The sequence below is a fragment of the Dipodomys spectabilis genome, unplaced genomic scaffold (genome assembly GCF_019054845.1).
Source record: "Dipodomys spectabilis isolate Male_0828 unplaced genomic scaffold, ASM1905484v1 ptg000098l, whole genome shotgun sequence".
Taxonomy (NCBI): domain Eukaryota; kingdom Metazoa; phylum Chordata; class Mammalia; order Rodentia; family Heteromyidae; genus Dipodomys; species Dipodomys spectabilis.
This window is the reverse complement of record NW_024870775.1, coordinates 6033197-6057323: the sequence shown is the minus strand read 5'-3', so window position 1 is coordinate 6057323 and position 24127 is coordinate 6033197. Positions and strand designations below refer to the sequence as shown.

General features: G+C 55.6%; 1 protein-coding gene across 2 annotated transcripts; it reads right to left on the bottom strand.

Moving 5' to 3' along the window:
- Positions 1-1445: 1445 nt before the first annotated feature.
- Positions 1446-24102, bottom strand: Plod3 (procollagen-lysine,2-oxoglutarate 5-dioxygenase 3). 2 transcript variants are annotated; one of them, XR_006148450.1, is made up of 20 exons: positions 23964-24102; positions 23441-23532; positions 23188-23324; positions 22917-23080; positions 22669-22781; positions 22197-22260; positions 20872-20969; positions 20648-20749; positions 20417-20542; positions 20218-20339; positions 19939-20043; positions 19655-19780; positions 19308-19449; positions 19084-19197; positions 18913-18981; positions 18213-18317; positions 17851-17997; positions 17322-17447; positions 16840-17074; positions 1446-1458 (listed from the first exon to the last, which is right to left on the bottom strand). XR_006148450.1 is itself a non-coding variant. In XM_042686541.1 (19 exons), the coding sequence occupies exons 1-19, from the start codon at positions 24100-24102 to the stop codon at positions 16919-16921; spliced, it is 2247 nt and encodes a 748-aa protein (XP_042542475.1). In that variant the 3' UTR covers positions 16634-16918. The 2 variants fall into 2 exon arrangements, 1 of the variants encoding a protein (XP_042542475.1); XM_042686541.1 differs by lacking the exon at positions 1446-1458 and having other exon boundaries at positions 16634-17074.
- Positions 24103-24127: the final 25 nt, after the last annotated feature.

Genomic DNA, 24127 nt, shown 5'->3' with positions numbered 1-24127 from the left:
GAGCAGGTGGAAGGGGTGAGCAGAAAAAGGAGAAAGAAAAGAAAAGAGGAGGTGCTGTGTGGTAGTGGAGGGAAAAGAGGAAGAAGAGGAGACCCAGAGACCTCTTGAGGCAGGGCCTCACCCCCTCCCATACACACACAACGATGCAGGACCCGCTCCCTGGCCCCCCAGTCCCCCCAGTCCCTCCCCCCACCTCCACGGCTCCTTCATCATCTCAGCCTGCTTCTCGGGGAGCAGTGGGATGAGGAGGGGTCACGTTACCTTCCTGAGGATGAATCAGAGCGATGGCTCAGACATCTGGAGAGGGGGAGGGGAAGCCAGCAGAGGGGGGGGGGGCCTGGCTGAAGGGAAGAAGAGCCTAAGTGGGCAGTGCGGAAAAAGCGGCATACCTGTGGGTTGGTGTGTGCACAGCAGCCTGGCGTGCGTGTACATGCATGTGGATGCATGTATGTGTGTGGACAGGGCTGAAGGAGACCCGGGGAAGGAATAGAAACGTGGGAGGGGGTGTGTGTTGGTAAACAAATTAAGACAAGAAGGGCACGAGTGTGGGATCTGTATGTCTCTCTCCCCCTCTGTGCCTGCTCCCGAGTGTCTGTGTGGAATCTGATCTCTTCCTGGATTCCCATGAAGTTTTGAGTCTTTGAATGAATCCAGTTCTGGACATATTGGTGGGTCATGTGTGACTTGGTAGGGATTCCAGGTAGTACTCAGTGTGTGTGTGTGTGTGTGTGTGTGTGCGCGCGCGCGCACTCACGCATGCATGCATGTGGGTGGGAGTGTGTGCCTGTGAATTTCTTGGGGTCCTTCTATGGCTTACCGGTATGTGATTGTTTATATGGATTTCCATGTGCCCTGCTCATTTTCTAGATCTTGGTGGAATAAAGGCTGGGAGTCCATGCTACTCATTGGCAGCCACCCCCCCTCCCCCCCCCCCCCACACCAGGTTCTGGGTCCTTGGCTCTTTTTCAGAGCATCCTCCATTTCCAGCAGAACCCCTTCCAACTCCTACTTATTGAGATGCCCAGGGAGTTTCTCAGAAGCCCACATGCCCACATGCCCTGCCAAAGCCCCGGGGGGGGGGGGTGGAAGGCAAGACTGCAACCTTGGCACAAGAAGTAACAGGGCTTGGCGATCCCATAGCCTGACCCCTGTGCCGCGCGTCCTCTCCGCGCTGAGTCTGTTTCTGCCTCTTTCCCACCTGTTTCCTACCTGAGCTAGCTCCTTCCCACATGCTTCCATCTCCCAGGGGCTGAGTCGTGGTGTCCTTCATGCCCTGCTGCCTCTAGAGGATTCTGGAAAAGGTTTCTGGAATAGGGAAGACAGCTGGGAGAGAGAGCGCAGCGGCAGTGAGCAGCTGGAGGGGACCCCCTGGGCTTTGCTGGCTTGTTGGTATGAATCCACCCATCTTTGTTTCTGAATTCTCTTCTGTTCCCCCCCAAAGAGTGGCAGGAGATGGGTCTGGTAGAGCAGGGATCCAAAGCAGAAGGTCTGGAAAGCCAGGGGAGGTGGGCAGAGGGGTCTTTTCCCTAAGATGTGGAAGGGAGGGGGGGAGGCAGGGGCTTGAGATCCCCCCTCCTTCTGGCACCTCACCACCGTCCCCTTCTTCCCCCTCCCCCAACCGGTGACTCACCTCTGCAGCCATTCATTCATTGCGTCAGCCTTAGGGGGGACAAGCAGGGAGGGGGTGCTTTGAGAGAGGGGCAGGGGCTCCACTTCAAACTGAAAGTAGCTGCTGAAGACCCTCCTGAAAACGACCCCATTTAGTAGATATGATTGCCTTAATCTCTGGTCATCCCAGAAGTGGAAGGGACTGGGGAGAAGCATGGGGGGCACTGCAGGGTCTGAGATGGTGAGGGGGGCAAAGGGGTGCCCACCTTATTATTATTTTTTTAGTCCCAGGGTTCCCTTCTATCAGACCCCAACACCCACCTGAGAGGGGGAGGGGAGACCCAGCAAGCCGGGGGAGGGCAACGCCGCAGAAATGAGTCACCAAGAAAAGGAGAGAGAGAGAGAGAGGAGAGAGAGAGAGGGAGTGTGACTAGAGAGACTGAAGGAACACACACACACACACACACACACACACCATGAAGGTAGTATCCAGAAACTCACCAGAGAGAGAAAAGTATGCATTTCCACCCTCCAGATCCTCCCCTCCCCCACAATCCATCTGTCACACACATTCACACACACACACCCCACTAAGATGCTGGACACACCCACTTCACAAGCACAATGTCACACCTAGCTGAAGCCCAGTCCTGCAGACTGTGTCCAGGGAAACGGAGGTCTGCCTGGAGAGCTTTCCGTTCGTGTTGTCAGGGTGGCAGGCAGTGGTCAGAGCCCTTGCTGAAGGAAGGAGACGCGGTTTCGGGGACTCACAACTGCACCGGACAACACACTCACAAGTCACCTGCTTCCCTCCCCAGCCATCACATAGCAACACGGCAAGCATGGGGGCGCGGGGGGATGGGACACCAGGCATGTTGTCCAGGATACATCCCACCCAGACATCCCCTGACTCGAGTGTACATGGACAGAAACCAAGACACACACAAAGACACCTATGGACGGACACACGCGCGCGTGTGCACACACACATTCACACACCTTGCGCTGCCTCGCCCACCTGTCCTGGCGCCCCCGTGTGTTAGATCTGGGAATTGCAGACTCCGCTGCTCCCTGAGCTCTGCTGGGGGCGGGAGGGGGGAAAGGAGAGGGCACTGTGAAGGTGGGGAGGGGAGACGGGGTACCCAGGCTCTTCCCACGGCTTCCCCCACCCTGGAATGGGAGAAACGAATGGAGAGCTGAGATTCAGATGCCCAGATCGTTGGAGCTGAGGGAGGCTGGTCCTGGGCGCCAGGGGTGAGCTTGAGGGTAGGGCCCACGCGGATCTGGCTAGCAGCTGCTCACGTCCTGGAGAGAAAGCCGGATCCCTGGGCTGACGGGGAAGCAGGGCTGCCAACTCTTGCTTATTTCCCAGATCAGATGGGTGGAGGTGGGGGGCAGTGTCCAGCCACCTCCGCCGCCTCCATGCAGGAAGTCATTAGCCCCACAGCAAAAGGGCTTAGAGACCCTTCCAACACTACTCTGGAGAAGGGGGGCGATAATGCCTCACATCCCCGCCCCTCCCCAAGTGGAACACAACACACACACACAGAGGGCGGGCAAATGGTCCTTTATTGTCCCAGCGTGATCAGGTGCCAGAGCCAGCCAGAGCTATGCAGCAGCAAAGCCCAAACTGGGAGATGTGCCCACTTTCCCCATTATACCCATATCTCAGATTGCATCCCCAGCAAGCAATGAACGTCCACCATCCAATAAACAGTTCAAGCTGAGGTGGGACATTCTATGGAGCCCTGAGCGGGTTCTGAGTTCGGCATACCCGGGTTTTCTAGTCCCTGCAATTGGCAGACGACTAAGACCCTTGAACGTTTCCTCACTGACATTGGTGTGGGGATCCTGCAGCATGGGATACAGTGCTGGACAAATGCACTTACAGAGCTAGGTGCCCATGGCTCACACCTGTAATCCTAGCTACTCAGGAGGGTGAGATCTGAGGATCTCCATTCAAAACCAGCTCGGATGAGAAAGTCTATGAAACTATTATCTCCAATGAACCATCAAAAACACCAGAAGTGGAGCTGTGGCTCAAGTGGTAGAGAGCCAACCTTGAGTGAAAAAGCTAAAGGACAGGACCCAGGCCCTGAGTTCAAGCTCCAAGACCAGAACACACACAAACAACAACAAAAAGATGCATTTATAGGCCAAGCTAGGTATAATGGCACATTACTTTAATCCTAGCCCAGGACTGTGAGTTAGTTCTAGGCCAGCCTGGGCTACAAAGCAAGACCCTGCCTCAAAAGAGAGGTGTGGGGAGGGGGGTAGGTTCAAAGAGCGTTCATGATCCGGAAGAAGGGAGCCCTGTCCAGAAACACTGGGAAGTAAGGCTCCCAGTCCTTCACCTTGCCTGGCCAGGGAACCTGCTTCCAAGGCTCCACAGTCTCCAGGGGGGATTCTGGCGAGGCAGGGGGACGGGGGCGCATGCGCGCGTCTGCATACGCCATGCGGGAAGTGCCAGTGCTCCCCAGGAAGGAGAGGGCTGGACCCTGCGTCCAGCAGGCCCAGCTCGGTCAGCCCCGGGCCAAACGGGAAGCCCCTGGCCAGCCGGGCTGAGGTCTGCGGGCTGCCCTGGGGACTGGGGCGCCAGGAAGCGCCGGAGCCCGGCGTGGAGGATGCGAGCAGCGGCGGGCGCTGCGGGGCTTACGGAGGCTGCCCCTGCGCAAGGCGTGCGTGGTGACGTGACATGACGTGCGTGGTAGTGGTGCGTGCGTGGATGTGACGCCCCGTGCGTCAGGGTGATGCCCTCGTGCGTGGGGGTGGCGTGATGTGCCTGACGGCGGGTAAGGGAAAGGCAGCCGTTTGATGGCACCCGGTCGGCTCCTGGCCCTCCATCCATCCGGTCACCCACGGCTCAGGCCCAGCAGCTACTCAGGAGACTGAGATGGGAGGATCCGGGTTCAAAGCCAACTTGTGCAGGAAAATTGTTGAGACTCTATCTCTAAGGACAGCACTTGGGCCCTGAGTCCAAGTCCCAGTATAGCAGACGCATATGCATGCACACATGCGTGCACATGCTTACACACACAGGACCTGCCTGCATCTCAGACAGGGCTGCTAGGACTGGCACTGGGGCGTGAGATATCCCAGCTGGGCATTCTGAGTCCCAAGGAAGAAGAAGAACATTCTAGTCCACCCCTTTGCTTCTAACACCTGTTCTCCCTTTTTTGTGTCAGTACTAGGCTTTGAACTCACAGCCTAGGGCTCTTGCTTAGCATTTTTCCCTCAAGGCTGGTACTCTACCTCTTGAGTCAGAGCTCCACTTCCAGCTTTATTTTGGTCAGTTGTGGAGCTTGAACTCAGGGCATGGGTGCTGTCCCTGAACCTCTCCGTGCTCAAGGCTAGTGCTCTACCACTTGAGCCACAGTGACACTTCCAGTTTTTGAGTAGTTAATTGGAGGTAAGAGTCTCACAGACTTTCTGCCTGCACTCACTTTGAACCACAATCCTCAGATCTCAGCCTCCTGAGAAGCGAGGATTGCAGGTGTGAGCCACTGGTGCCTGGCTCACTTCCAACTTTTTGCTGGTTAATTGGAGACAAGTCTTACAGACTTTCCTGCCCACAGTCCTCCGATCTCAGCCTCCTGACTAGCTGGGATTACAAGCGTGAGCTACCAGTGCTGCATGATCCATCCATGCAATCACTGCTGGGAACACCCCTGTTGGGCCCCACGCACAATATATTGGGGTCCTTGGGAGGATGGGTGTATCAGAAACAGGGGAGGAAAAAGAGAGAACAGAGAAGAGATAGCGCCAGGCAGGGACAAAGGAAGCAAACACACCCTGAGGACAGGGTGGGCAGGAAGGACAAAAGGAAACAAAGGGGGATAGAGGGGTACGGGCTGGGAGGAGAGTGGGCTGCGGGGGAGTGAGGTGAAACCTAAGACATATCCTGACCCCACTAGCATGGGCCAAAATAAATCCTAACAGTAGTCGCTCCTAGGGAATGGGAAGGAGCCAGCTGGGTGCTGCACCCCTGTTCCCCAGGGTGCCTTGCAGGAGGGCGGGGACGGGAAGAGACACCCTGTAATCAGAGGGGAGAAAGAAGATGGCCCAGGGGGCAGAGGAAGGGTGTGGTTCCAGGGTGGACAGTCAGCAGGGAGGGCGCTGGCCTGGGGGGTGGCAGCAAGGCTGGAAACCAGAGCAGATTCTAAGTCCTCCTGCCGGAGATCAGAGCATCCTGGGACACCCTAGTACCCCATTATCTAAGTTATCTAGAACACAGAGGCTGAGCCCAGGGGTGTGTGCCTTTCAGCTGTGCAAGAGAAGGCCACCCTGACCCCGTGCCCCCCCACTCCTACTGGGTGCCTACCTCCTCACCTGAGCCACGAGCTCAGATGTTGGGTGTCAGAGGAGGCTGGGCAGGCGCAGAGATGGTAGAAAGAAAAGGCGGCGCTTAGGGAGCCCAGAGTGGAGTGCTGGTGGCTTGGGTTCAGAGGACGTGAACCTGAACCCATCCAGTCTCCTCCCCAGTAGCTGTTCAGAGGGGCAGAGACCCTAGGGCCACCGAGAAAACCTGGGGTGGCCGTAGATCAAGAGGACTGGAGGCCCAGGGTGCCCAGGAGAGGCAGCCATGGGGCTGCAGCCTCTTCTTGTCCCATCTGGGGAGCAGAACAGCGAGGGGTGTCCTAAGTTTGGGAGGAGGGGTGACTGCTGGCTTAGTGATGGCCACACTCCCGCCCCAGCAAACCCAGCATTTCCATTCTCAATCTGGGTATTTCTCAGCCACCTCCCACCACTCCCAAGAAACCCTCTGACTCCAGCCAGCTGCTGGAGGTATGAAAGTACCTGGAAGAGGCCTGGGCAGCCCCAAAACGTAGACAGAGGAGATGGACACCCAGCCACCTGCCCCGTGCCTCACACCTGTCTCCTCCCAGCTACTCAGGAGGCAAGATCGGAGGCTCAAGGTTCAAAGCCAGCACAGGCAGGAAAGTCCGTGAGACTGTGTATCTCCCATTGATCAGCAAAAAGCCAGAAGTGGAGCTGTGGCTCGAGTGGTAGAGGTGTCAGCCTTGGGTGAAAAAGTGCAGGGCTAGCACCCAGGCCTCAGTTCAAGCCTCAGTACTGGCACACACATACAAGGAAAGAAAAGATGAGTATAATCCCACGACTGCTTTTGCCCATCAGAGAAAACCAGGGGCTCTCAGTGTCCTTGCGGGGCCCAGGGCTTGCCGGGAAGGCAGGCCCCATAGCCTGGAGCGGGGTGATCCAGAAGACAGTCAAGTCCAGGCTCACAGGCCTCCAGGACCACCGCTGTGGAGGGGTAATGCGGTGTGAACCACAGAACCACGCTGGATATTTTCATGGTGCTACAGGGTGTGGGGTGGTATGAACACTTCACAAGTGAGGAAAGTAAATTCTGGGCGGTTCCCTACCTTGGGCCAGATGGGAAATGTGGTGATCAGGATGGGAAATGTAACACGGAGGCTCCTGGCTTGTTGAAGGCTTCCTTGCTATTCTGTGCTGGTGCTCTGGGAAGGTGGTCAGACCTTTAAGAGGAGGGGCCTGGTGGAAGGAAGTTAGATGATTGGGAGCACGGCCTTGAAAAGTGGGGAGATCCTGGCTTCCTCTGCCATTGAAGCCACCGCAGGTCCAAAGACACACTGGCTGCAACCTGTGAAACAGTGGAAGAAGATTCGCTTTACCTGTTTTTTATTTTTAAAGAGGCCTTGAGTATGTGACTCATGCTGACCCTCAATTCAGCCTCCTTCTGCTTTAGTCCCCTGGGTGCTGGGATTACAGGCCTGCACCACCTGACCTGCCAGCATTTCTCCCTTTTCATTTGTTTACTTGGATTGAAATATGACTAACATAAACCCGCCATTCTTGTGTGTGTGTGTGAGTGTGTGTGTGTGTGTGAGTGTGCATCGGTGGGTCGTGGGGCCTGAACTCTGGGCCTGGGTGGTGTCCTTCAGCTCTTCAGCTCAAGGCTAGCACTCTACCACGGAGCCATCTTCCCAGCCCGTAAACCTGCCATTCATGAGGGACACTGTTGGCCTCTGTCTGCACATGGGATGCTACGGCCCATTGGCTCCTCAGAGAAGCCATGAGAGAAACCAGGGGAAATAACTTGACCCCAATATAAAGCGTCCAGCCTGGTCTCAGCCTGTGTGTGTGTGTGTGTGCCTGTATTGAGACTTGAACTCTGGGCCTGGGCACTGTCCCTGGGCTCCTTTTGCTCAAGGTTAGCGTCTATCACTTGAGCCACATATGGATTTGCCTGCCTGGGCTGGCTTTGAACCCTGGTCCTCAGATCTCAGCCTCCAGAGTAGCTAGGATGTAGGCATGGACGCCTCTTCTTCCTCTGCTCTCAAGGCTGAGGCTGAGCCCTCTCTCTTCTTCCTTATTTCTCCTCATCCAGAGACTTCCTTGGGCGATTCCCCCTTTTCTTTGAGTATACAGGGCTGGGTACACTTGGGTGGGAATCGACAAAAAGAAGCCACTGCTCTCCCCGTCACAGATAAAGACAGAGACCAGAGATCAAAGGGTTAAATAACTGGCCTCAAGTCACTGCTGAGGAACGCCCTAAGGACTGGAATGAAAGCCTTACTGAAAACCATCCCAGAAGGCAGCTGTCTGGGATACCGCGCTCGCTGGCCGTGAATCACGAGGCTCCATCCTCCCTATTTATAAAAGCACGCAGCACGGTGCTTCCAGGAAGGACCGATTGAGATGATGCCAGCAGCGCCTGACACAGCACTTCCGGCACAGAAGTCCGGTTGATGATCCAGCCCGCCGCAGTCACCAGTCTCCCATGCGATGCTGTAGAGCTTGCTCAAGCCTAGGGGCGCCCCTCTTGTTTATTCTATACAAAGAACTGGAGGAGTCTAGAAACAGCCACACGGGGTTCCCCTCCATCTTGCTCTTCATGAAGGATACTGGTACCCTTATCAGAGACCAGAGATGGGCATGGTGGCACACACCTGTAATCCCAGCACTTGGGGAGCTGAGGCAGGAGGATTGTGAGTTCAAAAAAAGTGAAAAAGGGGGCTGGGAAGGTGGTTCAGTGGTAGAGCGCTTGCCTTGCATGCATGAGGCCCTGGGTTTGATTCCTCAGCACCATATAAGCAGAAAAAAAGCCAGAAGTGGCCCTGTAGCTGAAGTTGATAGAATGCTAGCCTTGAGCTGAAGAGCTCAGGGACAAAGCCCAGGCCCAGAGTTCAAGTCCCACAACTGACAAAAAAAAAAAAGTGAAAAATAATTTCATTGTTTGGCATCCTTTATAGTGCAGCACTGGGGTTTGAACTCAGGGCCTTGTGTTTGCGAGGTAAGCACTCTACCACTTGTGCCATACCTTCAGCCTTTTCTTTTTTCATTATTATTACTATTTTGTGGAATTGAGGTTTGAACTCAAGGCTTCACGCGTGCTCAATTTGGTTTCTCAGCTGGCATTCTACCACTTGAACCACACCTCTAGCCAGTTTTTTGTGGGTCATTTATTATTTTTTGCCACTAGTGGGGCTTGAACTCAGGACCTGGGTGCTGTCCCTGAGCTCTTTTGCCCAAGGCTGTGCTCTATCACTTTGAGCCACAGCACTACTCTGATTTTTCTGGTGGTTCTTTGGAGATAAGAATCTCACAGGACTTTCCTGCCTGGGCTGGCTTTGAACTGTGATCCTCCTGATCTCAGCCTCCTGAATAACTAGGATGACTTATCCTTTTCCAGTAGGATTATGAACCCATGGATTGGAAGATGTTCAATGTGCTGGAATCTAATGCAGTTATCTTCCTTACCAATCCGTCAGCTGGTGCTTGAGGCCACATGGAGGGTTACAGTAGGGAGATCTTTTTTTTTTTTGTTGAGCCACAGTGCCACTTCTGGTTTTCTAGTGATTTATTGGAGATAAGAGTCACAGACTTTTCTGCCCTGGCTGGATTTGAACAGAGATCCTCAGATCTCAGCTTTCTGAGTAGCTAGGATTGGGAAGAGATCCAGAGATGCAGAGGAAAGCCCTGAACCACTCACAGGTCAGGGGAACCTGGATGAGGGAGGTGGAGGCCCTGGTGCTGTACTGTGGCCAGGGCAGGAGGGATCAGCCTGGGTTGAGCCCAGACTCGAACAGTTCTGTGGCTGGACCTTGGGCCCATCTCAGTGGGTGGGCTGGCCACCTGCGGCAGGGAAATGGGCAGCAGCTGGCTGAAGGACAGATCCACCTTCTGAGCAGAGACACCCCTGGTGGCCACATGGAGGATGGCAGGGAGAGGCAGTCCGGATGTGCCCCGTGCCACTCACACTTCCAAAGTTCACAGACAGTTCTGGAGTTAGACCCTTCCAATTGGAACGGAAATCACCCAGTATGGGGGTGATTGGATCAGCTACGTGGGACAAGAGATGATATAGGGAGCCCCTTAATAACCTTGGATAAAACAGTAATTTAAGCCAAGCACAGTGGCTCACATCTGTAATCCTAGCTACTCAGGAAGCTGAGATTTGAGGATTGTTGTGTGAAGCCAGGCCAGGCAGATAACTCTGAGAGCCTCTTATCTCTAGTTAACTAGCAAAAGTGGTTCAAGTGGTAGAGTGCCAGCTTTGGGCAGTAAAAGCTCAGGGCCAGCCCCAGCTGAAGGGCTGAGGACCTGGACACAGCACTGTGCTGGCACACACAGCAAAGTCTGCAAGTCACTGGAAACGTCAAACGTCAAAGCCACTGGCATAGATACACACACACACACACTCACACACACAGAGCCTGGGGTGTCTTCCTTCCTTAATTTGCCCCCTCCTGCGGTCAGGCCACCCACTGCAGGGGGTCCACGGGGCCCATGGTGCTCCCCAGTGTACCTTCTGGTGGGGCCCACGAGGTCAGAGGTCAAGGCTGGGCCAGGCGTTCTGGGCTGGCTGGAGCAGAGGGCAGAGGCTGGGGTCAGGGTGCATCCTGGCAAGCAGTCAGGTGGGGTATGGGTATGGGTGGCCCAAGGAATTCCCCAACGGCAGAGGGTCGCAGAAGAGGGGTGCTGGCAACCCCACAGGGTGGCTGGAGGCCGGAAGCCCGTGGTTTGGTGTAGAAGAGGGCGAAGGTGCCAATCCTGGGGGCCCTGATAAGGATGGAAGGCAAGCAGGCTGTTCTGGGACAGATCCCGCTCCGTGCTTCTCACCAGCTGGGGAGCAGACCACGGGCACCCCCATTTGCAGGTAGGCTTTGGGGGTGACAGGCCAAGTGTCTATTCTGAAGCCCCAGAATTCATTTTGGCAGTGTCTCCGACCCAGAGCACGGCCTTCCCTCCTGGGCATCGTGGTCCCCACAGTCAGGCGGGGTCAGGGGCCACCGGAGCCCAGGCCGGGCCCTGGGCGGTGAGGCCGGCCGTGGCTCAGTTTTCTCAGATCTAGGTGTCTGCCAGGCTCCTCCCCAGGGCTCTCTTCACCCTGGGGAGGAGAACTCACCCTGCTTCTTTCTGGAAACAGAGTCCCCAGGCTTGGGGAACTTACCAAGTGCCTGGAAAGAAAAGATACAAAGTAAGGCAGCCAAGACTCCTGCAGCTGAGGTCTCCAAAGGCGCAGGGGAGTGGTGCAGGGGTACTCCTAAGCCTAGGGACCCCCCCCCACTCCTGGTCCTGGTGTCCACCGGTCCCCAAACTACCCCCCTCTTCCCCAGCCTCCAGATCTGGGTGAGGTGGGGGAGTCATCACTCCGGGCTTGGACCAATAACACCAGAACTCACACACTTGGACCAATAGGATCACACGTGCATGGTTAGGGGTGTGGCCAGAAGCCTGGGGGAGGTGCTTGAGCTGGTGCTGGTGGAGGTGGAGGAGGGTTTGGTGGTGTAGGGCTGGGGGTTCTACACAGGAGCACTAGCCTTGAGCAAAAAGGCCAAGTGAGAGCCTGAGGTCCTGAGTTTAAATCCAGTAATGGAATGACAACAAAAAAGACTTAAGAAATCCCTTCACCCAGTGCCCAAAGGCTCATGCCTGTAATCATAGTTACTCTGGAGGCTGAGATCTGAAGATCAAGGTTCAAAGCCAGCCCAAGCAAGAAAGTCTGTAAAGACTCGTATCTCCAATTAACCACTCAAAAACAGGAAGTGGAGCTGTGGATCAAAGTAGTAGAGCTCGGGGCTGGGAAGGTGGCTCAGTGGTAGAGCGCTTGCCTTGCATGCCTGAGGCCTTGGGTTCAATTCCTCAGCACCACATAAACAAAAAAACGGGAAGTGGCACTGTGGCTCAAGGGTAGAACACTAGCTTTGAGCTGAAGAGCTGAGGGACAGTGCCCAGGCCCAGAGTTCAGGCCCCACGATCGGATTAAAAAAAAAAGAAAAGTCCATGAGACTCTTATCTCCAATTAAGGACCAGAAAACCAGAAGAGGTGCTGTGGCTCAGCGCTTGCCTTGAGCTGAAGAGCTCAGGGACAGCACCCAAGCCCAGAGTTCAAGCCCACACAACTGACAAAAAAAAAAAGATTGAGCTATGGCTCATGCCCATAACCCTAGCTACTCAGGAGGCTGAGATACAGAGGACTGTGGTTTGAGGCTGGCTCAAGCAGAAAAGCCCAAGAGATGTCATTGCCAGTAAGGGCAGAAAAGGCAAAAACTATGCTGGAGGCATGGTTCAGGTGGTAGAGAGCCAACCAAGAGCAAGCAAGCAAGCAAGCAGAGCAAGAGCACAAGGCTTTGAGTTCAAACTAATTTAAAAAGGGTCGTTTTGTTGTTGAATTGCAACTTTTTGTTTTTGGATGCTGAAACTGGGACTTGAACTTAGGGCATAGGTGCTATCTTTGAGTTTTTTTTCCCCCTCAAGGCTAGCACTCTACCACTTAAACCATAGCTCCACTTCCAGTTTTTTGGTGGTTAATTGAAAATGAGTCTCATGGACTTTTCTGCCCAGGTTTTGAACCGTGATTCTCAAATCTGTTTCCTGAATAGTTAAATTACAGGCATGAGCCTCCAGCACTCAGTCGAAGACATCTTTTTTTTTTCTGTTGGTCGTGGGGCTTGAACTCTTGGCCTGGGCACTATTCCTAAGCCCTTCAGCTCCAGGCTAGTGCTCTACCACTTTGAGCCACAGGCCACTTTGGATTTTCTGGTGGTTTATTGGAGATCAGCGTCTCATAGACTTTCCTGCACCAGCTGGCTTTGAACCACGATCCTCGGATCTCAGTCTCCTGAGTCCAAAGACATCTTTATATGTTCTGTATATTAGAAGCATGTTGGATGTAGATAAATCCTGATCAATGTTGGATGTGGATAAATGGAAATTGTCTTTAAAAACAAACAAACATGGGGCTGGGAAGGTGGCTTGGTGGTAGAGTGCTTGCCTTGCATGCATGAGGCCCTGGGTCCCATTCCTCAGCATTACATAAGCAGAAAAAGCCGGAAGTGGTGCTGTGGCTCAAGTGGTAGAGCGCTAGCCTTAGTCTGAAGTGCTGAAGGACAGTGCCCAGGCCCAGAGTTCAGGCCCCAGGACTGACAAAAGAAAACAAACATGCTTAGTCCCACTGTTGTCTGGTATCTGGCACTCGGGGGAGTCTATTCCTCCAGGAGTAGCTTAGGGGACAGCTCTGCTGGGGGGGAGGGGCAGGAGGCTGAGTACTGGAGAGCCCCTTGAGACAAGGCCCTCAGCGTGAGCCTCGGGACTTGCTCTCAAGCACCTCACCACCACCCTGGCCTCTCAGGTACTGGCTAGAGCCTGGGGAGACATGTCCCTAGGCATGTCCCCATCCCAGGCCCCGGAGGTGTGGGTTTCATCCTTGCTTTCCCCAGGGTGACATTGTCCTTCAGGTCATCCTCTTGGGCCCTTGGTAATGAGGACAAATGACATGACTCACTGGGTACGCAGGCATCTGGGGCCAAGCAGCCATGACTCATGGTACCCAATGTACAGCACGATCAATACCACAACAGTGGGCCTGGACAGGCAGGCGACGCCAGCGTCCCTGTCCCCATCCAGGGACCTTGCGAAGAGGCTTTCTCCCGGTTTTCACAGGTCATGGGACAAAGTGGACGGTGGGCAGGGTGACTCATACAGCGCTGGCCTGGCAGGTGCAAGGCCCCAGATGGCCAAGTGATGCTTGGCGCATGCTGACATGACCTGCTCTCTTCTGGGATGGAGGCACACAGGAAGCGTTCCTGGGCATGTGTGCAGGGCTGGGGAGATGGAAAAGGCAGAAAAGGATTGGCTTGCCTGATTTGTACCTTTTTTCTTTTTTGTACCAGCCCTGGGGCTTGAACTCAAGGCCTAGGCACTGTCCCTTAGCTTAAAAAAATTATTGTTATTATAAAGGTGATGTACAGTTAAGTACGTCAGATATGGAGTATGCTTCTTTTCTTTTTTGGTCAGTTGTGGGGCTTAAACTCTGGGCCTGGGCCCTGTCCCTCAGCTCTACAGCTCAAGGCTAGTGCTCTACCCCTTCAGCCACAGCACTACTTCTGGTTTTCTAATGGTTTATTGGAGATAAGAGTCTCCTGGCCTTTCCTGCTTGGGCTGGCTTTGAACCTCCATCCTCAGAGGTCAGCCTCCTTGGGTAGCTAGGAATTGGTGTGAGCTACTGGCACCTGGCTGGCAATTTTTTTTTTAATGTTTATTGTGAAAATACTGTACAGAGGGGTTACAGTTACATGAGCAAGGTAATGAGTACATTTCTTATCAAGCATTGTTGCCTCCTCCTTTGTTTTTCCCCTACCATCCCTTTCCCTCCCACCTCCTCAACTATACTCTCCCCCTCCCATTTTTTTTTTTTTAAGACTGTCCCACAGCAAGCACCAATGGCTCACACCTGTAATCCTAGCTACTGGGGTGGCTGAGATCAGATTCGAAGTCAGCTTGGGCAGAAAAGTCTAAGAGACTCTACTGCCATTAACATGCAAAATATCAGGCTGGTGGGGTGGGTCAAAGTGGTTGAGGTCCAGCCATGAGCAAGCAAGCCAACTGTTCAAGCTGTAGTACCAGTACACACACTGACACAGACATGCTCATTCTATGTTGTGCTGACTGGACCCAAACTCCTAAAGTAGCTTCCCAGCTTAGCATTCCCAAATGTCTGGGGCTACGCTGTATTCTGCCATACCAGGTAACCTGTATATATATATGTTTAACACCAGTGGCTCATGCCTATAATCCCAGCTATTCAGGTCGCTGAGATCTGAGGATCCCGGTTCAAATCTAGCCAGGACAGGAATGTCTGTGAGACTCTTATCTCCAATTAACCACCAGAAAAGTGGAACTGTAGGGCAAAGTGATAGAGTACTACCCTTGAACAGAAACGCTCAGGGACAGCACCCAGGCCCCAAGTTCAAGTGCCACAAATGACCAAATAAATAAATAAAATTATTTACCTTTTGAGAAATGTATTTGATGTGGCCAGACTGCAGGAGTTCACAACCCTTTCGCACTGGCCTTGCCTAACGCTGGGATGACAGGTGTGCACTACCATGCCCAGACTTCCACGTCACACTTCTTCAGTTCCAGCTGATTTTATTTCCTTTTCAAAAAAAGCTATTTACATAAGATATTTATCAACAATCTGACAGGGAGTGAATTTGGCAAGATTAGTTCGGTGTTGTTTTTTACTTTTGTTGGTCTTGGGGCTTGAACTCTGGGCCTGGCTCTGTCCCTCAGCTCTTCAGCTCAAGGAAGGCACTCTATCACTTGAGCCATGGTGCCACTTCTGGTTTTCTGGTGGTTCATTGGAGATAAAGAGTCTCACATTCCTGCCGGGATTGGCCTGGAAGTGTAATCCTCAGGTCTCAGCCTCCTGAGCAGCTAGGATGACAGGTGTGAGCCACAGGCACCCAGCTTTTTTTTGTTTTTTTTTTTTTTAACCCCATAACATTTTGTTTTGTGGCTTTGAATTTTAAGACAAATATTCTGTTTTTGGGGGGGGGGGGGTTCGGTCGTGGGGCCTGAACTCTGGGCCTGGGCGCTGTCCCTCAGCTCTTCAGCTCAAGGATAACGCTCTACCACTTGAGCCAAAGCGCCACTTCTGGCTTTTTTCTTTTTGCTTATGTGGTGCTGAGGAATCGAACCCATGGCCTCATGCATGCAAGGCAAGCGCTCTACCACTGAGCCACCTTCCCAAGCCTAAGACAAATATTCATGACATATTGCACAGGGTGGATTAAAAGGCCTCCAAAAGGGAAGATTGAGAGGCAAATTGAATATTAAGTGCAAGGCTGGGGAAGGCACACCAAAGGAGCAAGGTCTATTCTCCCCAGAGGGCCTCGAGGGGCCCCAGCATGGTTCCTTGGAGACCCAGATCTGTTCTCATTCCTTTTGGACCTACTCCACATTCCAGTTCTGGAACCTTCCTGGGGATGCCTCTACCCAGACATAGAGGCTCTGCCACAGGAGCCAGGCTTCCAGGACTTCCCACTGCTGCCACACCCACACCCACCCACCCACCCATCACACACGCCCACCCACCCATCACACCCACCCATCACACACACCCACCCACCCATCACACCCACCCACCCACCACACACACACACACACACACCCATCACATACACACACCCATCACACACACACACCCATCACACACACACACCCATCACACACACACACACCCATCCCAGCAGCCCTGCTCCAGAGAGATGCCCTCCTACTCTCCTCAAAGTGGGGGCCAGGACAAAACATGGGGGCCTCTCGTCTGCACCTGACCGTGCTGCCCTTCCTATGCTCAGCCCGTCTGATGCATTTTCCAGGCTGGCAGTGAGGAGCGAGCGGCTCCGCTCCTCCCCCCATCCCTCTGAAGGCAAGCAGGAGCCGGGCGCCCGTGCTCACACCTGCCCTCCTAGCTGCTCGGGAAGCTGAGAGGTGAGAAGTCGGAAGCTCCTGGGCACATAAACTCTGACACTCTTATCCACAATTAACGAGCAAAAAGCTAGAAGTGGAGCTGTGGCTCAAGTGGAAGTGGTGAGTGCCGGCCTTGAGTGGAAAAAGCCAAGCTTTTCAGTGCACAAAGCCCTGAGTTCGAGCCTCAGTATGGGCACAAAACCAAAACCACGTCCATCAGGGCCCCCGCTGTGGGTGGCAGAGGCAGGAGGTGGATGCAAGACCACCCAAAGCCAATGTCATGAGCTCACCACTTACAAACTCTCCTTTATTGAGAGGGAGACTGAAAAACTGTAATAACTTAATACACGGGGAGCCCCCTGGAACTCCCCCCCCCCCGGCTGTGGTGGGGAGGGCAGGGGATGCCAGGAGCTTCCTGAAGGGCCAGAGATGGGGAGGAGGTGAGGCGTCTCGGCCCAGGCACACAGGACTCAGGGTCAGGAAGCAGGAGACGGATAGAACCCTCTGAGGATGGGGGCAGGGCCCCCCAAAAAGGCACAATGGCAGGGCAAGTTTGGCAGCGTGGTTAGTGTCAGGGGTCAACGAAGGACACCATGATGTAGCGCGTGCCCCGCGTCGTGGGCAGCCCCTCGTGGTAGTGGGTGAGGCGGCCTGGGTGTAGAAGCCCCCAGCCTTTTCTCGGGGACGAGATGATGCAGTTGTAGCGCAGGAAACGGCAGCCGCCTCCCTAGAGAAGGAGAGGGAGCAGATATGGAGCAGGAGGACAGGGGGGGGCATGGGGGGGTACAGGGGTCAGGAGGAGGGGGGCAGACATGGAGGGGAGGAGCAGCAGCAATTATGGGGGTAGACATGGAGAGGGGGAGGAGGGGAAGAGAGGTGGGGACAGGAGCAAAGGACAGTAGGCACCCTGGGAAGCTGCCCACACCTAGCTGGAGAGTAGGAAGAGGCCCAGCTGAGGGCGGGGCAGGCGTCACCTCATAGTCCCGGCCTTTGTGGTTGAGGGCCACGTTGAGGGTGAAGGTGGAGGAGTCGTGATGGGGCTGCAGCGCGGGCTGCTCATCTGGCCGGTAGCGGACCACGAAGTTCATCACGGCCCGGGTCTATAGGGGGCACGGGAGAAGCTGCAAGGAAGGCTGGGGTGGGGGTGGGGGGAGGGAATGGGGGGCTTTTGGTGTGTGTGCTAGTATTTGAACTGGGGACCTGGGTGCTGTCCCTTTGGTTTTTCCCCTCAAGGCTTGTGCTCTACATTAGAGCCACAGCTCTGCTTCTGGCTTTTGTGGTAGACAACTGGAGATGAGAGTCTAATAGACTTTCCTGCCGGGGCTGGCTTCAAACCCCAATCCTCAGATCTCAGCCTCCAGAGTAGCTAGGAAGACAGACATGGGCCACTGGTGCCCAGCGGCTGTTTCCTGTAGTATCTTGAACCCAGGACCAGATTCCATGTTACCCTGAATGCCAGAGGGCTCCGTGCAGAGGCTGGGGTGTGGCGGGGTGGCAGCCCACCTTGGTGTGGTAGCCTGGGAAGAGGTTCTCGGTCATGGGCCCCACATAGGTCCTGAGCAGCTGCAGCCACTGGTCCTCGTAGCCCACCTGCTTCATGTGGATATCCACGGTGGGCACGTTCTCGTAGCCACCAGCCAGCCTTGAATCCTGCGGGCAGCAGGCCTTGAGTGCCCACATCCCTGGGCACAGCCCCCCATACCTGCAGGGCCACGCTGGGCCGTAAGTGCCCCCTCCTGCAAAGCCCCTGGCCCTCCCACGCCTGTCCACAGAACCTGTGCTGCCCACACCAAAGTACCTGGAAATACCCCAGGAATGAATGAATGCATGAATGAATGAAGGCCCACCTCTCCCAGAGCCCTCACCTCGTGCCGGCCTCCTGACCACTGGCCAAAGTTCTCCATCTCCTCCACCAGCTCGTCACACATCTGCTCCGAGAGCAGCGGGAACCAGTACACATCTGGACAGGGCTGGGGACAGCAGCGGGAAGGGCTCAGGGGAGGGGGAGGGGGAGACAGAGGAGGGAGGAGAGCCAGAGAGGAGAGGGAAGGAGCTGGGGAACAGGCCAGGCCTAAGAAGGGCTGCAGGGGAGAGGCTAGTGTGGAAGAGTGCGGTGCTGTGTGCGAAGAAAGGAGGGGCCCGGGGCTAGCATCCCTGACAGAGTTTTTCAAACTCACTGCCAACAACACAATCTGTCCTGAAGAAGCCAACCCACACAGCCTGGCCTCGGGCTTGGGACTGGCTTCTCCGGACAGGATGGAAGGTTGAGTGCCTGTGTCCTCAGTGGACAGAGAAGAATCACTGATTAATGCCCCCGGTGGCAGTGAGCGGCCCATCTGCTCTGCCTTCGTTTCTCCTTTCTATTTGATGGCACAGGGATTGAATGCAGGGCCTCTGGCTTGCTGCCGGCACTCTACCACTGAGCCACGCCTCCCGCTATCTCCGCTAGTCTCACCTGAGTAGAAACCCCTCAGGCCTCAAGGCAGGCGCAGTGACCATTAGCCCAGCAATGTACCCGAGGCTCTGGCCTTGGGGGCCTGCAGGGGTCAGGGTCTGGGGGCTCACCTGTTCCACCAGGCCCTCCCCGTGCAGAGCGCGGCTGTAGTTCTCGTGGATGTATATTTCTCTCCAGTCCTGGGTGGGGACAGTCACTGAGTGGAGCCTTCTTCCTGCCCACCCCTGGGCCACCTCCCCCAGGGTCACCCCTCCTGCAGCCGTGTCCCTGGGCCCACGTACCACAGGGTTGTCGAAGATTTGCCAGAGATCGGGGTGTAGGTGGTCTGTGTCATACCGGGAAGTGGCCAGGAGCCGGCCGAACTCATGCTGGTTGCTGAGGTGGAGGAAGATGCCCTAGGGGGCGGTGGCATGTGAGGACAGGTAACACGCGGAGACCCCCTCCATGGTTGACGGTGGCATGTGAGGACCGTGACACGCGATGACCTCCCCAGCTGACCACTCACCCTGTCCCGCAGGCTCTTGCAGAAGGCCATGTCGGGGTCTGTGTCGCTGTCTGAGAACACGTCCCTCTGGGGTAGCTCAGTCCTCAGCGTGTCCCCGCGGATCACATAGGCCTGGGCTATGTAGGGCACGTTCCAGACGCCCCTGCAGACAAGCGCATCCCAAGGCTGAGCCTGAGGCCCCACAGCCCTGCAAGCTGAGCTGCTCAAAGCCTGGGTCAGGCCCGACCCCACAGCTGGCCATGGCCAGCACACAAGTCCCAACCAGAGTCGGGGGGAGGGGGGAGGGCCTGGGGAAGGTGCAGGGCCTGTGGGATTCAAGCAGAGGCCACAGTGCAGGCAGGACTCACACTCGCTTCCGCTGCACCAGCTCCACATAGTCCTCGGAGCGGGCGTAGTATTCATCGGGGCTCAGGGCCCCCCAGAAATTGGACCACAGCTTGCCATGCCGGGACAGCATGGGGGCGATCACCTTCCTGCAGACAAGATGAGGTTCGTCCCAAGATCTCAGATCCTATGGCGGGGTGGGGGAGAGGGATCCGATGCGGGTGCTGAGGGGGCGGGGAAGGTGGAGGGGGAAGGTGGAGGGGGTTCCGGTGCTCGCTGTCAGAGGCTCAGGCTGAACAGGACAGACCTGTTGTGCTCAATGAGGAGGCGCAGGGTTTGTGGGTTGGTGAGGACGGCATCGGCGTCCAGGCTGAAGTAGAATTCGCACTCGGGGTCCTGCCGGCAGTGGTCCCTGGAGAGCGATAAGACCCCACCCCCCCATCCCCAGAGGTGGTGTGAGCCAAAGTGGGTGCCAAAGGGTGAGAGGAAGGGTCAGCTGGACAGGTGGGACCCCTACCCCCACCAAGGAACAGAGCAAGCACGGCCTCATGGTTCTGCCCTGGTGTGGGGTGGGAGCGCTGCTCACATGGCCATGTCCCTGGCTTCCCCGGGGCCCAGCGCCTCCTCCGGCCCCACCAGCTTCGCGGCTGAGAAGTGGTCTTGGAGCTGTGGCCAGGCGTCGGCGACATGCGGTTCATGGTACACCTCCTGATGCGGAGAGGGGAGGTGAGGGTGCGAGGTGGGTGAGGGGTGCAGGGGGTCCCCCGGAGGCCGCGGCATCTTACAGCGTTGTGTAGGAAGAGCGCCACACGGTCGGGGGGGTAGTCCAGATGCAACAGGCGCTGCAGGAAGCGGGGCAGGAACGGGGTCGGCTGCTCCACAAACACGGCCAGGAGCACCCGGGGCGCAGGCTGTGGAGCACAGCAAGGGAGGGGCTCAGGGGGTCCCTGCACGCTGCCTGGCCCCACCTGGCAAGCTCTCATGACAGCTCCCACAGCCCACCGCGCCTGCCTCACCTGGCTTCCCTCGAGAGTCCTCCGATGCTGGTTACAGAAGCCACAGCCCCCCTGGGGCGTCCAGCCATTGGGGACGTAGTTGCCCAGATAGTTCAGCTGCAGCTGCAGGGGAAGCGGTGGTGAGCCAAGGCCCAGATGTCCACAGACACCCAGCAGCAGGGAAGAGGAGGCCGGGGACAACCAGGGCTCAGGACTGGCAGAGGCAGAGGCCAGAGGGAGGGCACCTTCGTGGGGCCGTTTCCATGGACCACTACAGGAAGCGTATCGTAGGCCACGTTCCGGATCCTTACACGATTCCGATCAAACTTTAAGACCACCTCATCTGGGGAAAGAAATTGGGGGGGGGGGAGGGTGTTTAGACTCCTTTTCTCTGGAAGAAAGCAACAGGATCTTCTAAATATGGGGTGTCACTGGCTGCTGGTGGCTCATGCCTGTAATCCTAGCTATTCAGGAGGCTGAGATCTGAGGATCACAGGTTGAAGCCAGCCTGGGCAGGAAAGCCTGTGAAACTCTTATCTCCAACTAGTCACCAAAAAGTAGGAAGTGGAGCTGTGGCTCAAGTGGCAGAGCAACAACCCTGCACAAAAAAGCTAAGGGAGAGTGCCACAGCACCTGAGCCCTAAGTCCAAACCTCAGTACTGGCACAGTGTATGCACACATGTATACACACACACACACACACACAACATAGGGTGATTTCTAATGATTGTGGTTCAGATGGAGCTGGTGCTCTTCTGTAGGTCTGGGCAGGCTGCTGCCACCCTAGAGAGCTCCACCATCTGCAATGACCTGGGATGGGCTGTAGCTGCCTCCCCTCCCCAAGCATCCATTCAGGATGGACAGCCAGAGACCCTCCCCCTGGGGGGGCCTTCCCTCATGGGATCCTGTGCTATACAGGGTGTGACCAAGGACCTAAAGCTCTTGGATAACTGAGCACACGGCATGTTCCCGACAGATGTTTTCACTGCAGCATGATGGACCTCAGGAGGTGTACACGGGTTTGAATAGAAAGGTGAGGTGTACACAAGTATAAATACACAAGTGATGGAATACGCAGATGTGAACACACAGGTGAGGTATACAGAGGTATGAACACATAGATGAAGTGTGCACAGGTGTGAACATACAGATAAGGTATACACAGGTGTGAATACATAGGTTAGGTATACACAGGTGAGAACACACAAGTGAGATACACACAGGTATGAATACACAGATGATGGAGTACACGGGTATGAACACAAATGAGGTGTGCACAGGTGTGAATATGCAGGTGAGGTGTACACCCGGTGTGAGCACACAGGTGAGGTGTACACAGTGTGGATACACAGGTGAGGGACACAGATGTCAATATATAGGCGAGGTACACACAGGTACATACACACATGTACAGATGAGGTAGACACAGATGTGAACACGAAGCTGAAGGGAACAGGTGTGCGTACGCAGATGTATACACGCAGGCCAGGTGGATACCAGCTGAGTTCCACCAGGAGCTCTGGCCAGAAGCAGGGCCCTTTGCTTCCCACCCCCAGCGCCTCCTCCTTACCTAAAGCCCCATTGAGGTTCTGGAAGATCCGGGATTTATGGTCCAGATTAAGGCTGAGTTTCTCCTGGATGGGGTAAGATGGGGCGGTTAACCACAGAGCGCAGGGCGCCCTGCTCCTCATGCTTTACATTTTCCCAATCCTCTCTTCCTCTTCTCTTTTTTGGAGAGGGGCTGGTACCAGGGCTTGAACTCAAGTCCTCTCACTCTCCCTTGGCTTTTTCTGTTCAACACTAGTGCTCTACCACAATCACCATTTTCACCTTTTTGCTGGCTAACTAGAAATGAAGAGTCTCACAGATTTTTCCACATAGGCTGGTATCTAACTGAAATCCTGATTTCAGCCTCCTAACTAGCTAGGATTATGGGCGTGAACCATCAGCGTCCAGCCTGACCCCTTCTAAACCTTCTTTCCCATTCAGCCCGAGCCCCCCTCCTCCCCTTACAGGGACAATCCTCCCCCAATCCTCCCTACCCGCAGCCCTGGGTCCAGGTAGAGCCGAGTATAGAACAATTGGTCATCATCATCATCCTTGTATTTCCACTGACGGACAATTTGGTGGATGGTGGGGGCAAAACCGATGAAGCCTGGTAGGTGGAAGAGGAGTTGACCCCAAACCTCCCAGGGTCCCTAGGACCTGACCCAGCCTCAGGCCTAGAGGACCCCACATCCCACCCACAACTCTGGGCCCCTTCCTCAGCCTTGGGCCCCCTGTCACTCACCACCGGAGTTGAGAAAGCGCTTGCCAGAGCCCACCTCGGGGTACTGCTCCGCCAGGCCCCACTCGGGCCAGCAGAAGGCCTCTGCGGAGAAGAGCAGGCGGCTGCCAGTCTGGATAAACTTCTTCAGCAGCTCTGAGGGGCTGCCCGCCAGAAGAACATCATAGCTGGTAAAGGAAAGGGAGGATGAGCAGGAGGCTGCTAGGGACCACAGCTCCCTCCTCCCTGCTTTCTTCACTCCTCTCCCCACCCCACCCCCTCAGCCCTTCCAGACCTGTCCACAAACATGATGACCATGTCCTCTCTTTCTGCATACTTCTCCATTTCCTTCTTTAGCCACCTGACCTTCTGGCCTCCACCAACTGTCCGAGCCACATCGCCCCCTCGCCACTCCTGTCCCAGGCCCAGGGTCTGTGGGAGAGACCGGCCATGCCAGGAGGGGGTTCAGGCACAGACAACACTGAGGAGATTTACTATGAGGACCCCTGCACACAGCCTCCAGCCCCCTCCCCGGGACCCTGACTCACTCGCACAGTGTAGTTGAAAAACTTTGCAGACTGCAGGAAGCGCAAATATCCCTCTGTTTCTGCTGTGGCCACGGTGATCACCAACAGCTTCTCTGTCATCAGTCAGGAACAAATATCTGAGGCCCACCTGCCCACTGCTCCCCACGCTCCCCTAATTCCATGCTGTCCTTTTCTTTCTGCTTTCCAGCCTCCCCAGTTCCCCTAGGGCCCCCCCACCCTTTGTTTCTTGAGCTTGAACTCAGGTCCTAGGCACTGCTCCTTAGTATTTTATGCTCAAGCCTTGTGCTCTACCACCTGAACCACAACTCCACTTCTGGCCTTTTGGTAAATAATTGGAGCTAAGAGTCTCATGGCCTTTCCTGGCTGGCTTCGAACCGTGATCCTCGGATCTCAGCCTCCGGATAGTTAGGATGACCATTCCCTCTTAAATCTTCCCGCCCTGGGGCGAGGAGCGTCGGGAGCCCTCGGGGGGTCCTCCCAGCGCTCCAGACCGGTAGGGGAGGCCTGAACCTCGGGCTCTCACCGGGGTTGACCACGTTCCCGCCCCGGGGCCGGTCCCGGTCGGAGGCTGAGGCACGGACTGTGGGGGGCGGCAGCAGCAGTAGCAGCAGCGGCAGCAGCATGAGGAGGAGGAGCCGGGGTCGCAGGCCGCACGCGGCCATGGTGGGCAGCGGGCCGGGGGCTGAG

What these genes read in the sequence shown, in the direction of transcription:
- Plod3 (XM_042686541.1), bottom strand. Translation starts at nt 24,102, where the DNA reads ATGGCCGCGTGCGGCCTGCGACCCCGGCTCCTCCTCCTCATGCTGCTG. An exon ending in CTCCTCATTGAGCACAACAG is followed by an intron (nt 19,781 to 19,938) that starts GTCTGTCCTGTT and finishes TCTTGTCTGCAG; the next exon opens with GAAGGTGATCGCCCCCATGC. An exon ending in CTGGTGCAGCGGAAGCGAGT is followed by an intron (nt 19,450 to 19,654) that starts GTGAGTCCTGCC and finishes GCTTGTCTGCAG; the next exon opens with GGGCGTCTGGAACGTGCCCT.